At 43.2% G+C, this 24,405-nt stretch overlaps 3 protein-coding genes across 6 annotated transcripts in view; 1 reads left to right on the top strand and 2 right to left on the bottom strand.

The window, feature by feature from the left end:
• Nucleotides 1-24,405, top strand: part of RNASE1 (ribonuclease A family member 1, pancreatic) — a 223,082-nt gene that overhangs the window by 118,456 nt on the left and 80,221 nt on the right. The window lies entirely within an intron of this gene.
• Nucleotides 8,775-22,720, bottom strand: LOC126958327 (eosinophil cationic protein). 2 transcript variants are annotated; one of them, XM_050796614.1, is made up of 2 exons: nucleotides 22,625-22,720; nucleotides 8,775-9,441 (listed from the first exon to the last, which is right to left on the bottom strand). In XM_050796614.1, the coding sequence occupies exon 2, from the start codon at nucleotides 9,434-9,436 to the stop codon at nucleotides 8,954-8,956; it is 483 nt and encodes a 160-aa protein (XP_050652571.1). In that variant the 5' UTR covers nucleotides 9,437-9,441; nucleotides 22,625-22,720; the 3' UTR covers nucleotides 8,775-8,953. The 2 variants fall into 2 exon arrangements, with proteins under 2 accessions (XP_050652571.1, XP_050652570.1); XM_050796613.1 differs by lacking the exon at nucleotides 22,625-22,720 and adding an exon at nucleotides 9,667-9,784.
• LOC126958328 (eosinophil cationic protein-like) lies at nucleotides 21,720-22,720 on the bottom strand. The gene is made up of 2 exons (XM_050796615.1): nucleotides 22,625-22,720; nucleotides 21,720-22,393 (listed from the first exon to the last, which is right to left on the bottom strand). The coding sequence occupies exon 2, from the start codon at nucleotides 22,386-22,388 to the stop codon at nucleotides 21,906-21,908; it is 483 nt and encodes a 160-aa protein (XP_050652572.1). The 5' UTR covers nucleotides 22,389-22,393; nucleotides 22,625-22,720; the 3' UTR covers nucleotides 21,720-21,905.

Consider the following 24,405-nt stretch of genomic DNA (forward strand, 5'->3'; position numbering starts at 1 on the left):
TTCCACAGGCAGAGGAGCCTCTCCCTGCAGTTACCTTCACCACAGGCTCAAGCGGAATACTGGCAGGCTATTCTCAATGTTCCCTTAAGGCCCCAGAGCTTTTCAGTCAGCCTGTGATGAATGCTGCCTAGCCTGGGGCTCACCCTTCAGGGCAGCGGGCTCTTGCTTTTTTATTTGGCAAGAGGCAGTTGGGGGCATGAGGAAAAATCTTTCCTGTTCCAGAAATACTGAGGAGTGAACTATTAGTTTTTTCACAAGTCAGCTAATCCAGACAGTCTGAAGAACACTAAATCCTAAGAATACTTAAAATAACCCCTCAGGCTTTTTTTTGCTAGTCTTTTGTCCTCCCCAAATGCAAAGACAGTTTTGAAGGTCAGACCAAAATAGCTTCTTCACTAAAAATACAATTCTTATTACTATGGAGACTTACAGGAATAATGATCAAACAGACAAAACTATGTAAAGTTTTGTACATGATGTAATTATATTTCATTTATTCAATTAATCCATTATTCAGAATACTGCCATCTAAGTAATCAAGTAACTCATATACATAAACCAAGTAAAGCACATATATGCCCCTTTAAAACACACACACACACACACACACACACACACACACACACACACACACACATATTCGTTCTTCATTGCAGACTCATAGATTGCAAAGTGTCTGAGATAGATAGCCATTTTATGTAAGCCTGTGATTTGGAGATGAGTAGCAGAATGTTAGGATGATTTGCTCAGATTCCACATCCAACTGGTAGGCCATCCCATCTGCACTGAATGCCCCAGAGTTTTACTCTGAGACTTTTATTGATGCAGTCAAGATCATGTAATGGCCCCCTACCACAATCCTAAATATGGCTATGCACTAAATTTTGAGGTGTGTGTGTGGTAGAAAAATTGTTCAAGGAAATTGCTGGATCTCAAGAGCTTTGATTGTGGCTGAACATCAAACAGAGCTTTTGTCCTGTAGTGACGTGACCTGGATCTTTCACACACCTTTCCTGTAATAATGAGGGAATGGACTCAGAGGATTTCAATATCACAAAGCAGATCAGCTTTCAAAGCACAAGGTTCTTACAGTTCCACAACTAACAGGTCTCACACTCTGTCTCACTCTTTGTGCTGACTTTCGATAGTCACACTCTTCTGTCACACTCTTCTGAGAAGGGGAGGTACAGACACACGTAATAAGGGCCAGTTTAGAGCCTCACTCGGTGACCAGGTGGCTGGACTGGAGAAGGAAGAGAGCAGGAGGTGGAGTGAGGGATATCTCCATCACTCTCTGATTCCGAGCTCGGGGGTGAGGGGTGGCAGCTCACGGACCCTTAGCCTTCCAGGTCATCCAGTGCTGCCTTGTTATGGTTCTTTGAGTTTTGCTTGATTAATTCTCCTTTGTTTGAATGTTGTAGTAGTAGGGAGTCTGTGGTTAACAAATACATACATCTCTACATATATAGATATATGCATGTAAGTACATATGCATATATAGAATGCATATACATTCATATGATGAAAATATAAATTCAATCATTAAAAAGGAGTATCTAGTGAAAAGGATGTCTTCATTTACCTTTCTTTTTTTTTTTTTTTTTTTTTTTTTTTTTTTGAGACGGAGTCTCGCTCTGTAGCCCAGGCTGGAGTGCAGTGGCCAGATCTCAGCTCACTGCAAGCTCTGCCTCCCGGGTTCACGCCATTCTCCGGCCTCAGCCTCCTGAGTAGCTGGGACTACAGGCGCCCGCCACCTCGCCCGGTTAGTTTTTTGTATTTCTTAGTAGAGACGGGGTTTCACCGTGTTAGCCAGGATGGTCTCGATCTCCTGACCTCGTGATCCACCCGTCTCGGCCTCCCAAAGTGCTGGGATTACAGGCTTGAGCCACCGCGCCCGGCCCATTTACCTTTCTTTATTGAACCTAGATTTGTATTCCAGGAGGAATAGTTATTCAGTTTTTTAGTACCTTTTCTATAATATATATGCTGAATCTAAGCATATATGCAGTAGTACCTATAAGGCTTTTTCTCATTTTCATAGATTTCTGTGTGTAATTCCTTCCCCCCACCCCGACAGTAATATGCTATATATAGTGTTTACTGTGGACTGAATTATGTCCCTTAAAAATTCATATATTGAAGTCTTCATATTCATATATTGAAATTCATATATTGAACCCCCAGTGTCACTGTATTTGGAGGGAGGGCCTATAAGGATAAAGTTAATGTTAAATGACATCGTAAGAGTGGAGCCTTGATTCAAGAGGATTAGTATCCTTATAAAAAGAGTCACCACCAGCTGGGAATGGTAACTCTCGCTTGGTATCCCAGCACTTTGGGCAGCTGAGGCAGGAAGATCGCTTGAGGCCAGCAGTTCAAGATCATTGTGGGCAACTGAGACAGTCTGGATATTTGCCCCATCTATGTGTGATATTGGAATCTAATCCCCAGTGCTGGAGGCAGGCTTGGTGGGAAGTGAGTGGATAATGGGGCTGGATTTCTCGTGAATGTTGCAGCGCCATTCGCTTGGTGCTATTCTCCTCATAGTGCGTGAGTTCTCATGAAACCTGGTTGTTAAAATTGTGGTACAACCTGCCTTGCTCTCTTACTCCTGCTTCTGCTCCTGGCATGACAGACCCCTGTTTCCCCTGTGCCTTCCACCGTGATTGGAAGCTTCCTGAAGCCTTCCCAGACAGAGAAATTGCTATGCTTTCTGTAAAGCCTGCAGAACTGAGAGCTAATTTAACCTCTTTTCTTTATAAATTACCCAGTTTTAGGTGTTTCTTTGTAGTAATGTGAGAATGAACTAATACAGGGGCAAACTTCTCATGAATGGTTTAGCACCAAATCCTTGGCGCTGTACTGGAGATAAATGTACTATTTTAAACAATTCTGAACTGTATGTTCCGAATAAAAGACCGACACTGAACCCCATATATTTGGTATTGCATTGCGGTTAACAAGTCACACATGTACTATCCATGTTCCTAGGAACTTCTGTACTGAAGCTCCTGCACATCTGTGAAGTGTGGGACCTGTGGGTGAAAACAGTAAATCCTTCCAGTTGCATGTGTGTGTCACTTAACTAAGGAATTCTGGGAAAGTAAAAGTTGTCACTGTAAAATATCAACTGTCATTTTCTGTAATGAAAAATCTGGTAACATCTGCACACTCAGATTCAGAGTTATTGGGTTAGACTCTAGTCCTTAATACCAGAAAGGGTGAACTTAATACCTATTTGTATATGTGGAGGAAAAACACAGACAGTGGGACGGGTAACTGACTTTTTTCATTTTCATTTTGAGTCTCTTTGCCTTTGAGATAACTACTTATTACCAAAGGATTTTGGCAAATTTTTCTCTCATTTGTAAAAAAGCAAATAAAGAATCCTTTCTTTCTGATGATTAACTGTGGCCTGTTTCTTGGCCCCACTCCAGGTGAACGTGATGTCACAGAAGAAAATCCATCTCTGGTGAACTGAGAAGTGCGCTGACCTGGTGAATGTATGTGGGTTCTGGTTGATGGTGCCATTTTGGTAACATCTCCTGGTGTACCTGGGAAACCATAGGTCATCATGATGGCGAATTTATATTTCAGGTTGCCTGGACCTGTGGGTGCCCAGATTAACATTATTCCTGTGTGTGTCTGTGAGGGTGTTTCCGTAAGACTAGCAGTTGAATTGGTTGATTAAGTAAAGTAGGTTGCATTGCCAGTGTGGATGGGGCTCATCCAATCTGTTGAGGGCCAGATTAGAATGAAAAGTGGAGAAAGGAGGAATTCACCATTTTTCTTGCCTCACTTCCAAAGTTAGGACATCTTGTGTCATCGTTCCCACACTTGGGTTGACATCTATGTCCTCGACTCCCATATTTTTCAGGCATTAGGACTTGAACCGAATTATACCACGGGCTTTTCTGGGTCTGCCAGCTTGCAGAAAGCAGACTGTGGTACTTCACCGACTGCATAATTGGCTGAGCCAATTTCTCATGATAAATCCTTCTGTATCTATATTTCTGTCTGTCTCTTTCTACATACATCTGCTATGTTTCTCTTGATGACCCTGACTAATAGAGTCATATTTTCTAAATCAGTGGGAATGTGTGATAAGCATGTAACGTATTCGGTTTCCCAGATATTCATTTGGGCAACCTGGCTGGCCCTATATGCTAAATTCTCTCACATCACCCAGTTTTACATCCATGTTATCTTTCAAACAATGAAAATGTTGAAGTAGTCAATTGATCTTCTTTTGAAATCATTGTAGATCAGACGTGAGACAAAAGTGACAAGTCTGTCATAATTCTACATGCATATTAATATAGAAAAACATTTATTAACCAAAATCAAGTTCTAGTTCAGAAACAAGGCTATTTTTCATAGGTAATAGGAAATAGGAATGTGGACAGAATTTCTATGCTCCTATCCCTACTAATTGCCTCACTTCCTTAAGTAATCAGAGTGGAAACACAGCTCATAAAATGTGAGTATCAGCTGGGCTCAGTGGTGTGTATTTATAGACCCAACTACTGGGATGTTTAAGGCAAAAACATTGCTTGAGCCCACAACCTCAAGTCCCCTGGGCCGCATAGGGAGACCTCATCTCTAAAAATGAACTAAGAGGCTGGGTGTGATGGCTCAAGTCTGTAATCCTGTCAATTTCGGAGGCCGTGTAGGGCAGATCACCTGAGGTCAGGAGTTTGAGACCAGCCTGGCCAACATGGTGAAACCCCATCTCTACTAATAATACAAAAATTAGCTGGGCTTAGCGGTGCAAGCCTATAGTCCCAGCTACTCGGGAGGCAGAGGCAGGAGAATTGCTTGAACCTGGGAGATGGAGGCTGCAGTGAGCCGAAATTGCACCACTGCACTCCAGTCTGGGAAAATAAATAAATAAATAAAAATGAACCAAGAAATAAACAAAAAGTCATTATCAGGAAAAATTGATTACAATGTTTAACCTAAACCCATCTCCTCTTCTGTCTTCTGCCCTGAAAATGGGGCCTTCTTTCCCTTTCGGAAAGTCAATTCGCAGACTTCTTGAAAGACAAAGCCTGTTGTTTTCTCATTAAAATGTTTAGTCTACTTGAATATCCTTGAACACTGCAGGCTACTCTGCTGGTGGGGTCTCATATGCATGAATCCCAAGTGTAGTCATAATCTCTGCAAGAGTGTCCTTCCAAGATGATGATTTGTCTCCTTGACCTTCCATTCAACCCCCACCTAAAGACATCTGCCCTGATATGGTCCCAATTATTAAAAAGTAAAACAAAGTGAAAACAGTAGCATTGTGAATTAACCTTCCTTCTGTGCTAGATTATACAGAATGTGTTAGAGCTGGTAGCTGAGAAAACTAGGATTTGTTTCCCTGGCGAGTAACAAAGACTCTCTATGAAAACATACGTTTTGATAAATAAAAGTTTTGTGACTTGGTTCAAGTAAGAAGGTCACTGGGAGGATTCTCCAAAGCAGCGTCTTCCTGAGGGAAAGTGACAAGAACATTCTATGGGGTGATGGAGAGGGCAGAGAGAGGGTGTATCATCACATATAGAGGAGGAGTCCCAGTTGCCCAGACACAGTGAGTGATTCTGCCAGCACATAGTTCACATGTTATGGTAATGAGCCTCCTGACTGAGTGGAGACTTTAGCATGGTAATGAGGAAAGTTCATGCTGATTTTTCTGTTAGGTTGCTGGGTCATGCCAGGAGCTGGTTCCCACCAGCAAACTTGTATAACAGGCTGATTGCTCAAGTTGGCTAAATTCTTACAATCCCCGGAGACCCTCCCTGTCAGCTTACAGAACAATTAACTGCATTTACTCCTGCAAGACTTTCTGGAGATTTGATATTAAGAGAATTTTATAAAATCAGACATGGGAGGTTCAAGGAAGAGAAGTGGATTCTAAAGGTCATGTCTTTGGAACATGCTGATGTGACCACTTAACTTCTCTAATGGTAGTCTCTGTGATGCTGGTCTTGGGTCCAGGGCAATGAGAAAATCTTGGATGTCTACTGCAGAAGGGGTACTGAGTCCAGCCAGGGTTTTCTGACGGTCAAGCACAGAATCCTCCTCGCTCTTGTTTGAATTGTCTCATTCCCTGGGAGAGGGGAGCTGCCCTGACCTTAGCCTAATCCTCAGCATGGGGACGGCAGGAAGATGATATGGAAGACACGGAGGAGCTGGAGAAAGGTCATGGCAACAGGAAGGGGAATAACATGGGGCTGCACCATGAGAGGATGATGGTGTGATTCACTGAGATTGGAAGACTCTTGTTTCCCTCTCCCTCAACCTGTAGTCCTTCACTGGGGACTTGCTTCCACTCTTGTCTCCCAAATAGTTGAGTTCTGCACAGCAGCTGGACTGATCTTTAGGTAACATTATTCTTGTATGTAACATGCTTGATTTGTTCCCCATGAGGAACGTACTTTATTCTTCCATCTTCACAGGCATGAAGGGTCTGAACCTCATTAACTACTATCATTAATACTCCTGGCTATGATGATCTTGTCCCGACCAAACACCTTTTGTGCTTCTAACACGCCGAAACTCTATCCATTCAGGATCATTTTTTAAAACTGAAAATGTTTTATTACATTAAGTAATAAATACATACAAAGATGCAAATAATTGTAGTCATTCTCTTTCAGATGTTTTAATCAACTTCTCGTAAACACAGAACAGAAAGTCTACTTACAGCCTTGCTGTTTGTCAGGACTTTTGAACTGTCTTTCTCTTTGCTGGGATGATTCTCCACTTGGTGTCTGCATGACTGGCTGCTTTTTCTTCTGTTCAGATTTCATTCTCTGAGATAGGCTTTTCCTGGTGACACTCTGCCCTATGATGTCTGTGGCACACACAGAACCTCTATATCGTGCAGCTCTGTGTAATTTTCTGTGTACTATGCTGTGTATTTTTCCTCCTGACACTTAGCAAAATTTTGCATGCTTAGAACAATTTTTTTGTTTATTTTTATCCTAGCATAATGTGGCCCCAAAAGAGCAGTGACCTGTCTTGGTCTGTGTTGCAACAACACTCCCTCAAACTGTGCCTGGAGCAAGGTATCTACTCAGTAGATGTCTGCTGGATGAATGAATGAGCGAAAGAATGGATGACAGGAGAGGGGCTGAAGTCACAATGTGGAGAGGGTGTGGGGGCAGGTGCGGACTGATCCCTCTGTCCTATGGTTTTAGAGACAAGGCATCCCTGACTGAGAAGACACCTGTGATCTGGTACCTGAAGCGAGGAAGGTCAACTCTACCTTTCTTCACAGCAAGCATGGCTCCAGTTTTCAGTGTCCCACCTTCTCCTGCTGCTTTGAGGTGTTGGGAAGACTGCACTCACTTCCTGACATGCCTATTTTACCTGGAGTCAGTGGATTCTGTTGAGCACTGAGATTTCCCAAACTCAGTGTCCCAGTGCAAACTTTTAAGTTCACAGCCCCACCTTGGAGAAGCAAGATCTCAATGGCTTCTCCCGAGGAGAGACTTCAATACAGCTGCTGTCTGGTGCCAATGAGAGCAACTATTACTGACATGGAGTCATCCGAGGAATATAAATTGCTATTTCTGAGGGTCTGCAAGAAGAGCAGAAATATAGAAGTCCGAAATCTCAGACTGAAGAACCAAGGTGCAGATCTGATGACATGGTATCTCTGTTGTATTCTGACTTAGGCCGTTCAAAAAGACCCACTCTGTCCCCGGCACAATCACCTGAGTGCTGCACCTGTCCACAGCTTGCAAGAAAGGGCTTCCCCTTCCTGTTTCTCATGGATTCCTGAGTGAAGCCCTGTGATGGAGGCCAGGGCAAGGGCTCTTATTATCCATTTCTTCTCTCTCTGGGTCTACAAATCCCTAATTCTCGAGGCTGTGCCCTCCCTGACGGGTGTTGAATGAATCCCTTTGACTCACCACTGGGGGCAACTATGGAGGGCAGAATGGGCAGGGGGCAACTCACCTTCATGAGTGCTCCCACCTCGCCATCCTCCTGCTTCCCCTTCCCCTTCCCCTTCCCACGTGACCAGCAGCTCCTCATCTCCAGGACATTGAAGTTTTGGGAATGATGGCTACCTCTCCTCCAGGCAGTATTACAATCTGTCCCTTTTGCTGTCTGAACAATTTATCTCATTGCACATTTGACTCAAACCCAGGTTCCACCTGCAGTACAATTGCTAATAGCTGGAGATTTGATGTGCTCATTTAAAAGGAATATATCACTGAGATTAACCTTTTTTAGTCTTGTTTTCACCATATATATAGCATTCTTGACTTTTTCTATTTCTGTTTTGGTGTTTTCTATCATAAAGTTCAATTCTATCAAAATTTGTCATTCATAAATCGTAATGAAACACGTGCATTTTCAACTTATTCACTGCAGCCCTTTTTTTCTTGGTATAGAAATCATGACAATAAAAACCATAGTTGGACCATAAAGCATCAAATGGGACCTCAGTATCTAACTGGGCTCAATTCTGGAATACAGCTAAAACAAGTGGAGATCTGTACACAAGTTATAGGCTGGTGTTGGGGGAGAGGTCAGTGGATGGAAAATTGCTTAGAGGAGAGGAGATATCAAGGCGAGGGAGACCAATGCTTAGTTGGCTCAATTGGATTTTTTTTAAGGCAGGCCTGGAATCAGGTATCACATGGAGGATGATGGGGGAATTAAGGAATTTGGTCAGATATTGAGGGTGAGAGATTCATGATGAACCCATATCGCTAGAGCAGACTGTCACTAAACGACAGTAGAGCGGCCGACGAAGACACACAGACCTTTCCAGATGAATTTGCAAAGCAGTTTATTGTGGGGTTCACAAGGCACTTCAGTTCAGGAAACCTGAAGGGGTATGGAGACTGAAGAGGACAGATGCTGATACCCAGGGTACATGGAGGGATGGGATCTTGGCTATGATTGAGGAGCCTGGCAGATGAGTGATGATGAGGAGTGCTGATACAGGAGCTTAGATGATGGTATCCAGGTGAACTGGAACCACTGGATACCGTGGAGAATCCCGTGGATCTCTGCTTTCACATGCAACTACATAGAACCTCCGTCCTGGTCTGTCTGCATACCTGCAGGTTGAAATATTCTGTGCACCTGGATTTATGAGGTCACAGTGGAGTAAAGGCACCCGGTAGCTACTACGATGACAATTGTGGAGAGTTCTGTTACGAGGGCAGCGTATACTTTGGTTACGACAAACATTAACTGTATTTGCAAAAGTTGTACGAAGAAAAGTATTTTGGTTTTTGCAACGCCGTTGATAATTATTTATTACCCGCATTGCAATGGTGCATCGAGGGGGGTTCACATTGATGTGCTGGATGGCAAACCACTGAGCCTTCGTAAACTGTGGGGGTCTGGCATGGAGTGAGCCCTCCACACCCATAAGCCCCAACAGAAGAAGCAGACAAATTTGGGAAGTGAACAATTTTGGAACCATGTTTCCTGTAAGAAAAGAAGAGAAGTAACTACTCTCTGATCCGGTCTATGACACACTCTGTAGTGTCTCAACCCACAGGCCCCTCTGCTGCCATTCTGGGGTCCCATTTCCTTTTCTTCCTGTCCCCAGAGTGTGCCACATCTCCTAAGCACTAACTTCAGCTTACCTCTCCCTGAGGTGCTGCCCGGTCACTGTCCCTCCTTTCCCAGCTCTGGGGATTGTTGACTTACCCAGTCTCTGCACTGTGGCTCCTGTGAGAACTGATCCAGTTGGTTGTTCTGGGGTTCAGGGTCAGCTGGTCTCCCTTACTTGGAACTGTTTAAATAAAGCATCTCCTGGTGAGTTGGGCCAGCAGAGCCAGGAGGGAGGGTCTCACTCTTGGTCATGCAGAAACCCACAGATTGACACATGGTCCACTTGTGCAATCAGCCTTTTTATCTGATGACTTGGCTGAGCAACGGATACCCAAGGACAGCCCTGCTGCTCTTTCTGCTCTAAGGACTTTAATTCTAAGTCATCCTGTGTAAGACAGAGTTTTGCTGGTTGGATCTGGACTCTGGATGAAAACTATATGCTGCCTGCAGAATGACCACAGATTTTGTAACTGTCCTCTGGCAGGCCCCTAAATGACTAAATGACATGAAGGCAGGCATCATAGTTAGAACAAATAGAGCCACAGAGGGCTGTTTGCCCAGGAGGAACTTAGCTTCCCTTTCATTGTTAGTAATATCCTTGGTTCTCTCTCACACAAATGCTCTCCATCTCATCCACCACGCTTTGCTGGAAACTTGAGCTACTACTTTCTTGGGGTACAAGATTCTGTAGATAATTAAAACAATCTGCTCCACATATTTGAGGGAGTTTTTTCTTTTCTCCTCTTGCATTGAATCCACTTTCTCTTAAGTCTTGCCCTCATTATTGCTTCCACTTTGTGTAAAGTTACACAACCTAAAAACACATTGAGGAAAGTTGTAAAATCTGGCAGACAATGTGCATTCGGGCACGAACGTTTGGTGTCATGAAAGATTCCAACCTAGCACTGGGTATTCCTGTGTTCTTTTCAGCCTATGGTATTTTCTAAAAAACAGTGTGTTTTGGGTTGTCATTCATCTTCCTGATAAGTTTCATTTTGTGATATGAACAAGAAAATGTTTCTGTATTTACAAAATGAACATTAAAGACAGAGCACTGTATTCCTGAAAGTATAGAAGTCAACTGTACAATTTGATGCACAAAGCATCCACTTATTCTTGGCCCTCAGAGAAACACAGGAAAGTAATTGTAGATATAAATTGAACTACAATGTGATAGAGGTAATTGCACTTGTGTGAACATGGTTTCATGGGGACACTGATGGTGAAGGAAATCACTTGGCTTGAGAAACAAGGAAGACTTCCAAAAAAGTTTCATTTCAGCAGAGTCCTAAAGGATAAGCAGGGGTTTTCAGGGGCTTTAGGGAAGAGATGAGCATTTTGGGCACAGGGGGTGATGTGGGGAAATTGTACAGAGGTGGGAAGTGAATTGCAGGGGTAAGACCTGGGTACTAACAGATGTTAAATCTCTGGTCTAGCTTTGAGACTAGAAAATGGAAAGTAGACCCTTAAATGATACCATATACCTTCCAGGAGTTAATCTGCATAATTTTTCTACCCTCCAATTTTCCTGTCATTTAGAAATGCAGTAATTTTATCACTGGACTCCCTAGGTAAATGTGGACACAAAGGGGACCTGGTGAGGACTCAATGTGCAGCTAATAGTGCTCTGCCTTGAAGTCCTGCTCTGGCCGACATTCATTAGCAGCTTTATCATGAAGTGAGGATTTTTTTTTTCATGTATATTGTGTGGTGATCATTTTTGTAGGTGATGAGAATGTAAAGGTGAATGATACATAGAGTATCCCCTCTGTGATGCTGACAGTCACACTGGGTAGAGAGACTTGCACTCAAGTGTCTATAGTATGAGGGAAAAGACAGAGACCGCAGCCCCAGGGCATGTACTTGGCTAAACAGTGTTTCTTTTCAGCATACACAGTGCTTTTATAATGTTTGGTTTGGAAGATAAAGCTGGACATTGGAATAGTTCACTAAAGGTTTTCATCACTGTCTTATATTTAAAACTCACATGATGTTGGTTGGTGCACCGTTAGTGCTGTATCAATTAGAGCTGAGTAAGAGCTGCGTCTGTGGAAAGCGCCTTAGCTCAGGGCCGTTCTCTGACTCCATCTCTCCTTCCAGACTTTTATCCTATCTGTTCAGTGATGACACCTGCTTGGCTCCTGGAGACATCTGTGCTTATGATGCATCAGACTTATTGAAGTGTCTTAAGAAATAGCTCAGACCATAACCAGCCCAATTTGCAACCATATTCATCCTTTACAATTGTGGAGGGTTTTTTTTTTTTTTTTTTTTGAGACGGAGTCTTGCTCTGGTCACCCAGGCTGGATTGCAGTGGCGTGATCTGCCTGCAACCTCCACCTCCTGAGTTCAAGTTATTCTCTTGCCTCATCCTCCTGAGTAGCTGGGATTACAGGCTCTCAATACAACGCCTGCCTAATTTTTGTATTTTTAGTAGAGATGTGGTTTCACCATGTTGGCTAGGTTGGTCTCAAACTCTTGACCTCAGGAAATCCGTTCACCTTAGCCTTCCAAAATGCTGGGATTACAGGTGTGAGCCACCACTCCCAGACACTAAAATTGTATTCAGAACATGCTCATGAGGTTTTTCTGATTGTCCCTTGTGTAGATTTCCTGTGTACATTTCCAACTACCTTCATTTGCTTGCAGAACTAGTACACATGATCTACTTTGATATTTATGACTTTGAGAGAACACTGTTTTATATAAAGCAGGAGTAAAGTATAAGCCAACATTAAAGAAAATTCTCTGTTATGTTCTCTGTAATCGAAACAAAATTCTCTGTAACTTCAGCATGATTTTGTCTTTAACAGACACAAGGCACTTCACCCGGGCTCTTTATTTTATTGGCATAACTTGTCTTGCAGCCTAATTTAATGACACATTTTCAGACCTGATCCACACTTCCCCTGAGAGGAATAGTCAGAATTATGCCCCAGTATTAACTCATTTTTTGGAAACCAATGAACATTGTAAAATATCGTCCCAGGCAAAGACTTCTGCATTTGTGGTAAAAACCACTGTTGAGTACACTGGATTGATCAAAGTCTTTTTTTACATAGCATTTATGTGCAAAAATGTAGTGTTCAATGCTTGCAATTTCTTCAGCCCCAGGGTACCCTTGCAATATTTGCTCTTAACTTGCTGACAGGAGGTACCAAACCATCAATACCTTCCTGCACACAGATTTTCCTAATGCAGCAGTGGCTATCTATGGGAAAGACAATGCACACTATTTGCTACGTTGGTGCAAAAGTAATTGCGATTTTTGCCATTAAAAGTAATACAAGATTGTCATAATAATATGGTGCAGGTTAATTAAATTGCACCAAATGGAATAATGTTTTACTTACCTAAGTTCTAAAGATATTTGGTGTACTGAGCTCTTCCTGGTCTCTGGAACCGCAGAGAGGTGCCCCTAGACCTGCCTTCTTGCGTGGGGCCTCCTGCATATCTCCTCTGAAAGCCATTGAATAAGTAGATCTGACACCTTTGATGCAGTTTCTGGCATGAAAGAGGGAAGAACTAAGTCTTTCTTCTTTTTCCTCAACTATAACAAGTTCTTTCCCTATCTGGAAAGGGAAGCAATGGAAATAGAGCTCTGATGGAATTATGGAGAGGTGTGTCTTAGGAGGGATGAAAGAAAGTGTGTTTCCTAAGAACCAGAAAAACTGCATTCATGTCGCATTGCATATTTTAAAAATATTTCTTTTTTTTCTTTTTTTTTTTGAGATGAAGTGTCACTCTATTGCCCAGGCTGGAATTCAGTGGGGCGACCTTGGCTCACTTCTAACTCCACCTCTTGGGTTCAAAGGGTTCTCCTTCCTCAGCCTCCCGAGTATCTGCGGTTACAGGTGTGCACCACCACACCCAGCTAATTTTTGTATTTTTGTAGAGACAGGGTTTCACCATGTTGGCCAGGCTGGTCTTGAACTCATGTCCTCAGGTGATTTGCACGCCTCGGCCTCCCAAAGTACTAGGATTACAGGCATAAGCCACTGCGCCTGGCCTTATTTCTGTTTATTGATACAGATTAGGGGTACGTATTTTCAGGGTACATGTGATAATTTAATACATTCATATAATATGTAAAGATCACATCAGGGAAATTGGGATAACCATTACCTTAAATATTTGCTGCTTCTTTACATTAGAAACATTCAAATGATTCTCTTCTAGCTATTTTGAAGTGTACAGTGGATTATCACTAACTATAGTCATCCTCCTGACCTATCAAACACCAGGTCTTATTTTTTATATCATTTCTTATATTTGTACCCATTAAGCAACCTCTCTTTATCCCCATTGCATTTTGAGCGCATAGATGCATTTGCTGAGATTTCAGAGCTCAGAGGAAATTAATTATTATATAGGTTAGTGTCTCCGTAAATGAAGTTGTTATATAAGTCTTGTGTCACAGTGATGTCAGGTGTAGATTGTGTATAGTCTTGTCCAGATACTAGCTCTGACTTTTTCTTTTTCTTTTCTTTTTTTTTTTTTTTGAGACAGAGTCTCGCTCTGTGGCCCAGGCTGGAGTGCAGTGGCGCCATCTTGGCTCACTTCAAGCTCCGCCTCCCGGGTTCACGCCGTTCTCCTGCCTCAGCCTCCGGAGTAGCTGGGACTACAGGCGCCCGCCACCGCGCCCGGCTAATTTTCTATATTTTTAGTAGGGACGGGGTTTCACTGTGTTAGCCAGGATGGTTTTTATCTCCTGACCTGGTAATCTGCCCGCCTCGGCCTCCCAAAGTGCTGGGATTACAGGCGTGAGCCCCCGCGCCCGGCCAGCTCTGACTTTTTCCAGTTGAGACTCTTACTGTAAGAGTTGTCCACGGCCAGGCGGAGTGACTCACACCTGTAATCCCAGTACTTTGGAAGGCAGAGGCGAAGGGATCACTTGAGGTGAGGAGTTTGAGACCAGCCTGCCGACATGGCGAAAACCCATCTCTACCAAAAACACAAAAATTAGCCAGGCATGGTGATGTGCACCTGTAATCCCAGCTATTCAGGAGGCTGAGGTAGGAGGATTGCTTGAACCCGTGAGTCAGAGGCTGCAGTGAGCCGATATCACGCCACTGCCCTCCAGCCTGGGATACAGAGCGAGACTTCCTTCTCAAAAAGAAAAGAAAGGAAAAGAAAAAAAAAAGAATTGGACGGTTACTCATCATCTCTATGCCTCTGTTTCATAATCTGTAAAATACAACAACACATACATTGGTTTGTAGGGGAAATTTAATGTGGCAAGTTGTGTGTGTGTGCACAAAATAATGAAACATGTAGCATAAAACATTGCAAAGGAAAAAGAAATCTTCGTAAGGACGATCAGTCTTAAGCCTCAGGGTGTTAGTGTAGTATCTGTTACTGCACTATGCCCTCTGTGGTGTTTGCAATAAGACAGTATGCTTGTTTCTTTTCCTTACTCCCCAAAGTGAAGGCATTAGAACTAGAAATCAGGGTTTTGTCCCATGGTACTGGGATTACAAGCATGAGCCACCATGCCCAGCCCCAGCTAGTTCTTTATAGCAGCGTGAGAACAGATCGACACAGTACACAAGAACACATCCGTGTGCTGAGAGGGTGGCACACCCCAACTCCACAGGGACAGAAGATCCTGCACTTAGGACCCTTCCAAGCCTTGCCCCATTATCTCCCTCTCTGTACCTTTAGTATAGCCTTTATGATAGATGTGTAAACCTAAGTAAAGTGTTTCCCTGGGCTCTGTGAGCCATTCTAGCAAATGATCAAACTGAGGAGGAAGTCATGGGATCCTCCAAACTGTAGCGTATCGGTCAAAAGCACAGATAATGATCTGCTACTTGAGACTGCTAGTCTTGTGGGATGGAGCCTTTAGCCTGTGGGGTCTGCATTCATTCCAGTTAGTGTCACAATCAAATTGAATTGTAGGATACCCAGCTGGAATCGGTTGCTGGAAGAAAGCACCCTCCCACCTTTGGTGGTCAGAAGTGTGAGTGTGAGTATGGAGGAGAAGAGCTGATGTTTCCTCGACTGGGAGAAAGAAATTTCTGTTGTTTCAGCGACTCATTTGTGGTATTTTGTTATAGGAGCCTGGGTAGATTATTCCAGTGGCCTACACCATTCTTCTTTCTCATTAACAATATATTTTGGTAATATTCCATGCCAGTAGCAAGAGATTAACGGTACTTTTTTGGATTTAAAAAATGCTGCATAAAATTCATTGTAAAGATACATAATCCAATTTAACCTGTTCAGCAGGATATATTATTTGTTTCTAATTTTACTATTTTAAACAATTCTGAATGGTATATTCCGAATGAAAGACCAACACCGAACCCCATACATTTGTTATTGCATTGTGGTTAACAAGTCACGCATGTACTATCCGTGTTCCTAGGAACTGCTGTACTGAGGCTCCTGCACATCTGTGAAGTGTGGGAGCTGTGGGTGAAAAGAGTAAATCCTTCCAGTTGCATGTGTGTGTCACTTAACCAAGGAATCCTGGGGAAGTAAAAGTTGTCAAAATAAAATATCAACTGTAGTGGAAGAACGTCTCTGTCATTTTCTGTAATGAAAAATCTGGTAACATCTGTGCACTCAGATTCAGAGTTATTGGGTTAGACTCTAGTCCTTAATACCAGAAAGGGTGAACTTAATACCTATTTGTATATATGGAGGAAAAACATAGACAGTGAGACGGGTAACTGACTTTTTTTCATTTTCATTTTGAGTCTCTTTGCCTTTGAGATAACTGCTTATTACCAAAGGATTTTGGCAAATTTTTCTCTCATTTGTAAAACAGCATATAAAGAATCCTTTCTTTCTGATGATTGACTGTGGCCTGTTTCTTGGCCCCACTCCAGGTGAACGTGATGTCACAGAAGAAAATCCATCTCTGGTGAATTGAGAAGTGCGCTGACCTGGTGAATGTATGTGGGTTCTGGTTGATGGTGCCATTTTGGTAACATCTCCTGGTGCACCTGGGAAACCATAGGTCATCATGATGGTGAATTTTATATTTCAAGTTGCCTGTACCTGTGGGTGCCCAGATTAACATTATTTTTGGGTGTGTCTGTGAGGGTGTTTCCATAAGACTAGCAGTTGAATTGGTTGATTAAGTAAAGTAGGTTGCATTGCCAGTGTGGATGGGGCTCATCCAATCTGTTGAGGGCCAGATTAGAATGAAAAGTGGAGAAAGGAGGAATTCACCATTTTTCTTGCCTCACTTCCAAAGTTAGGACATCTTGTGTCATCGTTCCCACACTTGGGTTGACATCTATGTCATCAGCTCCCATGTTTTTCAGGCATTAGGACTTGAACCGAATTATACCACGGGCTTTTCTGGGTCTGCCAGCTTGCAGAAAGCAGACTGTGGGACTTCACCGACTGCATAACTGGCTGAGCCAATTTCTCATGATAAATCCTTCTGTATCTATATTTCTGTCTGTCTCTTTCTACATACATCTGCTATGTTTCTCTTGACGATCCTGACTAATAGAGTCATATTTTCTAAATCAGTGGGGATGTGTGATAAGCATGTAACGTACTCAGTTTCCCAGATATTCATTTGGGTAACCTGGCTGGCCCTATATGCTAAATTCTCTCACATCACCCAGTTTTACATCCATGTTATCTTTCAAACAATGAAAATGTTGAAGTAGTCAATTGATCTTCTTTTGAAATCATTGTAGATCAGACGTGAGACAAAAGTGACAAGTCTGTCATAATTCTACATGCATATTAATATAGAAAAACATTTATTAACCAAAATCAAGTTCTAGTTCAGAAACAAGGCTATTTTTCATAGGTAATAGGAAATAGGAATGTGGACAGAATTTCTATGCTCCTATCCCTACTAATTGCCTCACTTCCTTAAGTAATCAGAGTGGAAACACAGCTCATAAAATGTGAGTATCAGCTGGGCTCAGTGGTGTGTATTTATAGACCCAACTACTGGGATGTTTAAGGCAAAAACATTGCTTGAGCCCACAACCTCAAGTCCCCTGGGCCGCATAGGGAGACCTCATCTCTAAAAATGAACTAAGAGGCTGGGTGCGATGGCTCAAGTCTGTAATCCTGTCAATTTCGGAGGCTGAGTAGGGCGGATCACCTGAGGTCAGGAGTTTGAGACCAGCCTGGCCAACATGGTGAAACCCCGTCTCTACTAATAATACAAATATTAGCTGGGCTTGGCAATGCATGCCTGTAATCCCAGCTACTTGGGAGGCGGAGGCAGGAGAATCACTTTAACCTGGAAGATGGAGTCTGCAGTGAGCTGAAATTACACCACTGCACTCCAGCCTGGGAAAATAAATAAATAAATAGATAAATAAACAAATAAATAAATATGAACCAAGACAGAAACAAAAAGTCATTATCAGGCAAAACTGATTACAATGTTTAGCCTAAACCTCTCTCCTCTTCTGTCTTCTGCCCTGAAAATGGGGCCCTCTTTCCCTTTTGGAAAGTCAATTCACGGATATCTTGAAAGACAAAGCCTGTTGTTTTTTCATTACAATTGCTTGATCTACTCTGATATCCTTGAACATTGCAGGCTACTCTGCTGGTGGGGTCTCATATTCATGAATCCCAAGTGTAGTCATAATCTCTGCAGGAGTGTCTTTCCAAGGTTGATGATTTGTTTCCTTGACCTTCCATTCAACCCCCACCTAAAGACATCTGCCCTGATATGGTCCCATTGTTAAAAAGTAAAACAAAGTGAAAACAATAGCATTGTGAATTAACCTTCCTTCTGTGCTGGACTTTACAGAATGTGTTAAGCTGGTAGCTGAAAAAACTAGGGTTTGTTTCCCTGGCGAGTAACAAAGACTCTCTATGAGAACGTACGTTTTGATAAATAAAAGTTTTGTGACTTGGTTCAAGTAAGAAGGTCACTGGGAGGATTCTCCAAAGCAGCGTCTTCCTGAGGGAAAGTGACAAGAACATTCTATGGGGTGATGGAGAGGGCAGAGAGAGGGTGTATCATCACATATAGAGGAGGAGTCCCAGTTGCCCAGACACAGTGAGTGATTCTGCCAGCACATAGTTCACATGTTATGGTAATGAGGCTCCTGACTGAGTGGAGACTTATAGCATGGTAATGAGGAAAGTTCATGCCGGTTTGTCTGTAAGTTGCTGGGTTATGCCAGGAGCTGGTTCCCACCAGCAAGCTTGTATAACAGGCTGATTGCTCAAGTTGGTTAAATTCTTACAATCCCCGGAGACCCTCCCTGCCTGCTTATAGAACAATTAACTGCATTTACTCCTGCAAGACTTTCTGGAGATTTGATATTAAGAGAATTTTATAAAATCAGACATGGGAGGTTCAAGGAAGAGAAGTGGATTCTTAGGGTCACGTCTTTGGAACAGGCTGATGTGACCACTTAACTTCTCTAATGGTAGTCTCTGTGGTGCTGGTCTTGGACTCAGGGCAATGAGAAAATCTTGGATGTCTACTGCAGAAGGGGTAGTGAGTCCAGCCAGGGTTTCCTGACGGTCAAGCACAGAATGCTCCTTGCTCTTGTTTGAACTGTCTCACTCCTTGGGAGAGGGGAGCTGCCTCTGACCTCAGCCCAGTCCTCAGCATGGGGACGGCAGGAAGATGATGTAAAAGGCACGGAGGGGCTGGAGAGAGGCCATGGCAACAGGAGGGGAATAGCATGGGGCTGTACCATGAGAGGATGATGGTGCGATTCACTGAGATTGGAAGACTCTTGTTTCCCTCTCCCTCAACCTGTGGTCCTTCACTGGGGCCTTGCTTCCACTCTTGTCTCCCAAATAGTTGAGTTCTGCACAGCAGCTGGACTGATCTTTAGGCAATATTTTTCTTGTATATGACATGCTTGATTTGTTCCCCATGAGGAACGTACTTTATTCTTCCATCTTCACAGGCATGAAGGGTCTGAACCTCATTAACTCCTATCATTAATACTCATGGCTATGACGATCTTGTCCTGACCAAACACCTTTTGTGCTTCTAACACGCCGAAACTCTATCCATTCAGGACTATTTTTTAAAACTAAAAATGTTTTATTACATTAAGTAATAAATGTATAAAAAGATGCAAGTAATTGTAGCCATTCTCTTTCAGATGTTTTAATCAACTTCTTGTAAACACAGAACCAAAAGTCTACTTACAGCCTTGATATTTGTCAGGACTTTTGAACTGTCTTTCCCCTTGCTGGGATGATTCTCTACGTGGTGTCTGTATGACTGGCTGCTTTTCCTCCTGTTCCGATTTCATTCTCTGAGATGGGTCTTTCCTGGTGACACTCTGCCCTGTGATGTCTGTGGCACATACAGAACCTCTATATCGTGCTGTGCTGTGTAATTTTCTGTGTACGATGCTGTGTATTTTTCCTCCTGACACTTAGCAAAATTTTGCATGCTTAGAACAATTTTGTATGTTTATTTTTATCCTTGTATAATGTGGCCCCAAAAGAGCAGTGACCTGTCTTGGTCTGTGTTGCATCAACACTCCCTCAAACTGTGCCTGGAGTAGATGTCTGCTGGATGAATGAATGAGCGAAGGAATGGATGACAGGAGAGGGGATGAAGTCACAAGGTGGAGAGGGCGTGGGGGCATGTGGGGACTGATCCCTGTGTCCTGTGGTTTTAGATATGAGGCATCCCTGACTGAGAAGACACTTGTGATCTGGTACCTGAAACAAAGAAGGTCCACTCCATCTTTCTTCACAGGAGGCGTGGCTCCAGCTTTTGGTGTGCCACCTTCTCCTTCGGCTACTTTGAGGGTTGGGAAGACTGCACTCACTTCCTGACATGCTCTATTTTACCTAGAGGCAGTGGATTCTGTTGAGCACTGAGATTTCCCAAACCCAGTGTCCCTGTGCAAACTTTTAAGTTCACAGCCCCACCTTGGAGAAGCAAGATCTCAATGGCTTCTCCCGAGGAGAGACTTCAATACAGCTGCTGTCTGGTGCCAACGAGAGTCACTGTTACTGACATGGAGTCATCTGAGGAATGGAAATTGCTATTTCTGAGAGTCTGGAAGAGGAGCAGAAATATAGAAGTCAGAAATCTCAGACTGAAGGACCAAGGTGCAGATCTGATTCTGTTGTATTGTGAGTCAGGCCTTTCAAAAGGACCCACTCTGTCCCCGGCACAATCACTTGAGTGCTGCACCTGTCCACAGCTTGCAAGAAAGGGCTTCCCCTTCCTGTTTCTCATGGATTCCTGAGTGAATGAAGCCTTGTAATGGAGGCCAGGGCAAGGGCTCTCATTATCCATTTCTTCTCTCTCTGGGTCTACAAATCCCTAATTCTCGAGGCTGTGCCCTACCTGACAGGTGTTGAATGAACCCTTTGACTCACCACTGGGGACCACTATGGAGGGCAGAATGGGCAGGAGGCAACTCAGTTTCATGAGTGCTCCCACTTCCCCGTCCTCCTCATTCCCCTTCCCCTTCTCACGTGACCAGCGGCTCCCCATCTCCAGGACATGGAAGTTTTGGGAATGATGGCCACCTCTCCTCCAGGCAGTATTACAATCTGTCCCTATTGCTGTCTGAACAATTTATCTCATTGCACATTTGACTTAAACCCTGGTTCCACCTGCAGTACAATTGCTGATAGCTGGAGATTTGATGTGCTCATTTAAAAGAAGTATCTCTGAGACTAAACTTGTTTTTATCTTGGTTTCACTATATTTATAGCATTCTTGACTCTTTCTACTTTTTTTTGTTTTCTATCATAACATTCAATTCTATCAAAATTTATCATTCATAAATCATAATGAAACATGTGCATTTTCAGCTTATTCACTGCAGCTCTTTTTTTCTTGGTATAGAAATCATGTCAAAAAAACCATAGTTGGACCATAAAGCATCAAATGGGACCTCAGTATCAAATTGGTCTCAATTCTGGAATACAGCTAAAACAAATGGAGATCTGTACACAAGTTACAGGTTGGTGTTAGGGGAGGGGCCAGTGGATGGACAATTGCTTAGAGGAGATACCAAGGCTAGGGAGACCAATGCTAAGTTGACTCAACTGGGTTTTTTTTAAGGCAGGCCTGGAATCAGGTATCACATGGAGGACGATGGGGGAATTAAGGAATTTGGTCAGATATTAAGTGTGAGAGATTCGTGAAAAACCCATATCACTAGAGCAGAGTTTCGCTAAATGACAGCAGAGCGGCCGACGAAGACACACAGATATTTTTGGATGAATTTGCACAGCAGCTTGTTGGAGGTTCACAAGGCACTTCAGTTCAGGAAACCTGAAGGGGTATGGAGACTGAAGAGGACAGATGCTGATACCCAGGGTACATAGAGGGATGGGATCTTGGCTATGATTGAGGAGCTTGGCAGATGAGTGATGATGAGGAGTGCTGATACAGGAGCTTAGATGATTCTATCCAGGAGTACTGGAACCACTGGATACTGTGGAGGATCCCGTGGATCTCTGTTTTCACATGCAACTACATAGAAACTCTGTCCTTGTCTGTCTGCATACTCGCAGGTTGAAACATTCTGTGCACCTCTATTTATGTGTTCACACTGGAGTAAAGGCACCCGGACGCTACTACGATGACAATTTTGGAGAGTTCTGTTATGAACGCAGGGTATACTTGGGTTATGACAAACATTAACTACATTTGCAAAAGTTGTACGAAGAAAAGTATTTTGCTTTTCGCAACACCGTTGATACTGGTTAATTACCCGCATTGCAATGTTGCATGAAGGGGGGTTCATATTGATGTGCTGGATGGCAAACCACTGAGCCCTTGTAAACTCTGGGGGTCTGGCATGGAGTGAGCCCTCCACACCCATAAGCCCCAACAGAAGAAGCAGACAAATTTGGGAAGTGAACAATTTTGGAACCATGTTTCCTGTAAGAAAAGAAGAGAAGTAACTACTCCCTGATCTGGTCTCGGCTATGACACACTCTGTAGTGTGTCAACCCACAGGCCCTTCTGCTGCCACTCTGGGGTCCCATTTCCTTTTTCTTCCGGTCCCCAGAGTGTGCCACATCTCTTAAGCACTAACTTCAGCTCACCTCTCCCTGAGGTGCTGCCCCGTCACTGTCCCTCCTTTCCCAGCTCTGGGGATTGTTGACTTACCCAGTCTCTGAGCTGCAGCTCCTGTGAGAACTGATCCAGCTGGTTGTTCTGGGGTTCAGGGGTCTCCCTTGGCAGCTGGTCTCCCTTACTTGGAACTGTTTAAATAAAGCATCTCCTGGTGGGTTGGGCCAGCAGAGCCAGGAGGGAGGGTCTCACTCTTGGTCATGCAGAAACCCACAGATTGACACATGGTCCACTTGTGCAATCAGCCTTTTTATTTGATGAGTTGACTGAGCAACGGATATCCAAGGACAGCCTTGTTGCTCTTTCTGCTCTAAGGACTCTAATTCCAAGTCATCCTGTGTAAGACAGAGTTTTGCTAGTTGGATTTGGACTCTGGATGAAAACTATACGCTGCCTGCAGAATGACCACAGATTTTGTAACTGTCCTCTGGCAGGCCCCTAAATGACTAAATGACATGAAGGCAGGCATTGTAGTTAGAAGAAATAGAGCCACAAAGGGCTGTTTGCCCAGGAGGAACTTAGCTTCCCTTTCATTTTTAGTAATATCCTTGGTTCTCTCTCACACAAATGCTCTCCATCTCATCCACCACGCTTTGCTGGAAACATGAGCTATTAATTTCTTGGGGTACAAGATTCTGTAGATAATTAAAACAATCTGCTCCACATATTTGAGGGAGTTTTTTCTTTTCTCCTCTTGCATTGGATCCACTTCTCTTAAGTCTTGCCCTCATTATTGCTACCACTTTGTGTAAAGTTACACGACCTAAAAACACACTGAGGAAAGTTGTAAAATCTGGCAGACAACGTGCATTCGGGCATGAACGTTTGGTGTCATGAAAGATTCCAACCTAGCACTGGGTTTTCCTGTGTTCTTTTCAGCCTATGGTACTTTTCTAAAAAACAGTGTGTTCTGGGGTTGTCATTTGTCTTCCTGATAAGTTTCATTTTGTGATATGAACAAGAAAATGTTTCTGTATTTACAAAATGAACATTAAAGATAGAGCACTGTATTCCTGAAAGTATAGAAGTCAAGTGCACGATTTGATACACAAAGCATCCACTTATTTTTAGTCCTCAGAGAAACACAGGAAAGTAATTGTAGACATATAATTGAACTACAATGTGATAGAGGTAATTGCACTTGTGTGAACATGGTTTCATGGGGACGCTGATGGTGAAGGAAATCACTTGGCTTGAGAAACGAGGAAGACTTCCAAAAAAAGTTTCATTTCAGCAGGGTCCTAAAGGCTAAGCAGGGGGTTTTCAGGGGCTTTAGGGAAGAGATGAGCATTCTGGGCACAGGGGATGATGTGTGGAGATTGTACAGAGGTGGGAACTGAATTGCAGGGGTAAGACCTGGGTACTAACAGATGTTAAATCTCTGGTCTTGCTTTGAGATTAGAAAATGGAAAGTAGACCCTTAAATAATACCATATACCTTCCAAGAGTTAATCTGCATAATTTTTGCTACCATCCAATTTTCCTGTCATTTAGAAATGCAGTAATTTTATCACTGGAGTCCCTAGGTAAATGTGGACACAAAGGGGACCTGGCGAGGACTCAATGTGCAGCTAATAGTGCTCTGCTTTGAAGTCCTGCTCTGGCCGACAGTCATTAGCAGCTTTATCATGAGGCGAGTTTGTTTTTTCATGTATATTGTGTGGTGATCATTTTTGTAGGTGATGAGAATGTAAAGGTGAATGATACGTAGAGTATCCCCTCTGTGATGCTGACAGTCACACTGGGTAGAGAGATTTGCACTCAAGTGTCTATAGTATGAGGCAAAAGACAGAGATCGCAGCCCCAGGGCATGTACT

This window comes from Macaca thibetana, chromosome 7 (genome assembly GCF_024542745.1).
Source record: "Macaca thibetana thibetana isolate TM-01 chromosome 7, ASM2454274v1, whole genome shotgun sequence".
NCBI lineage: Eukaryota > Metazoa > Chordata > Mammalia > Primates > Cercopithecidae > Macaca > Macaca thibetana.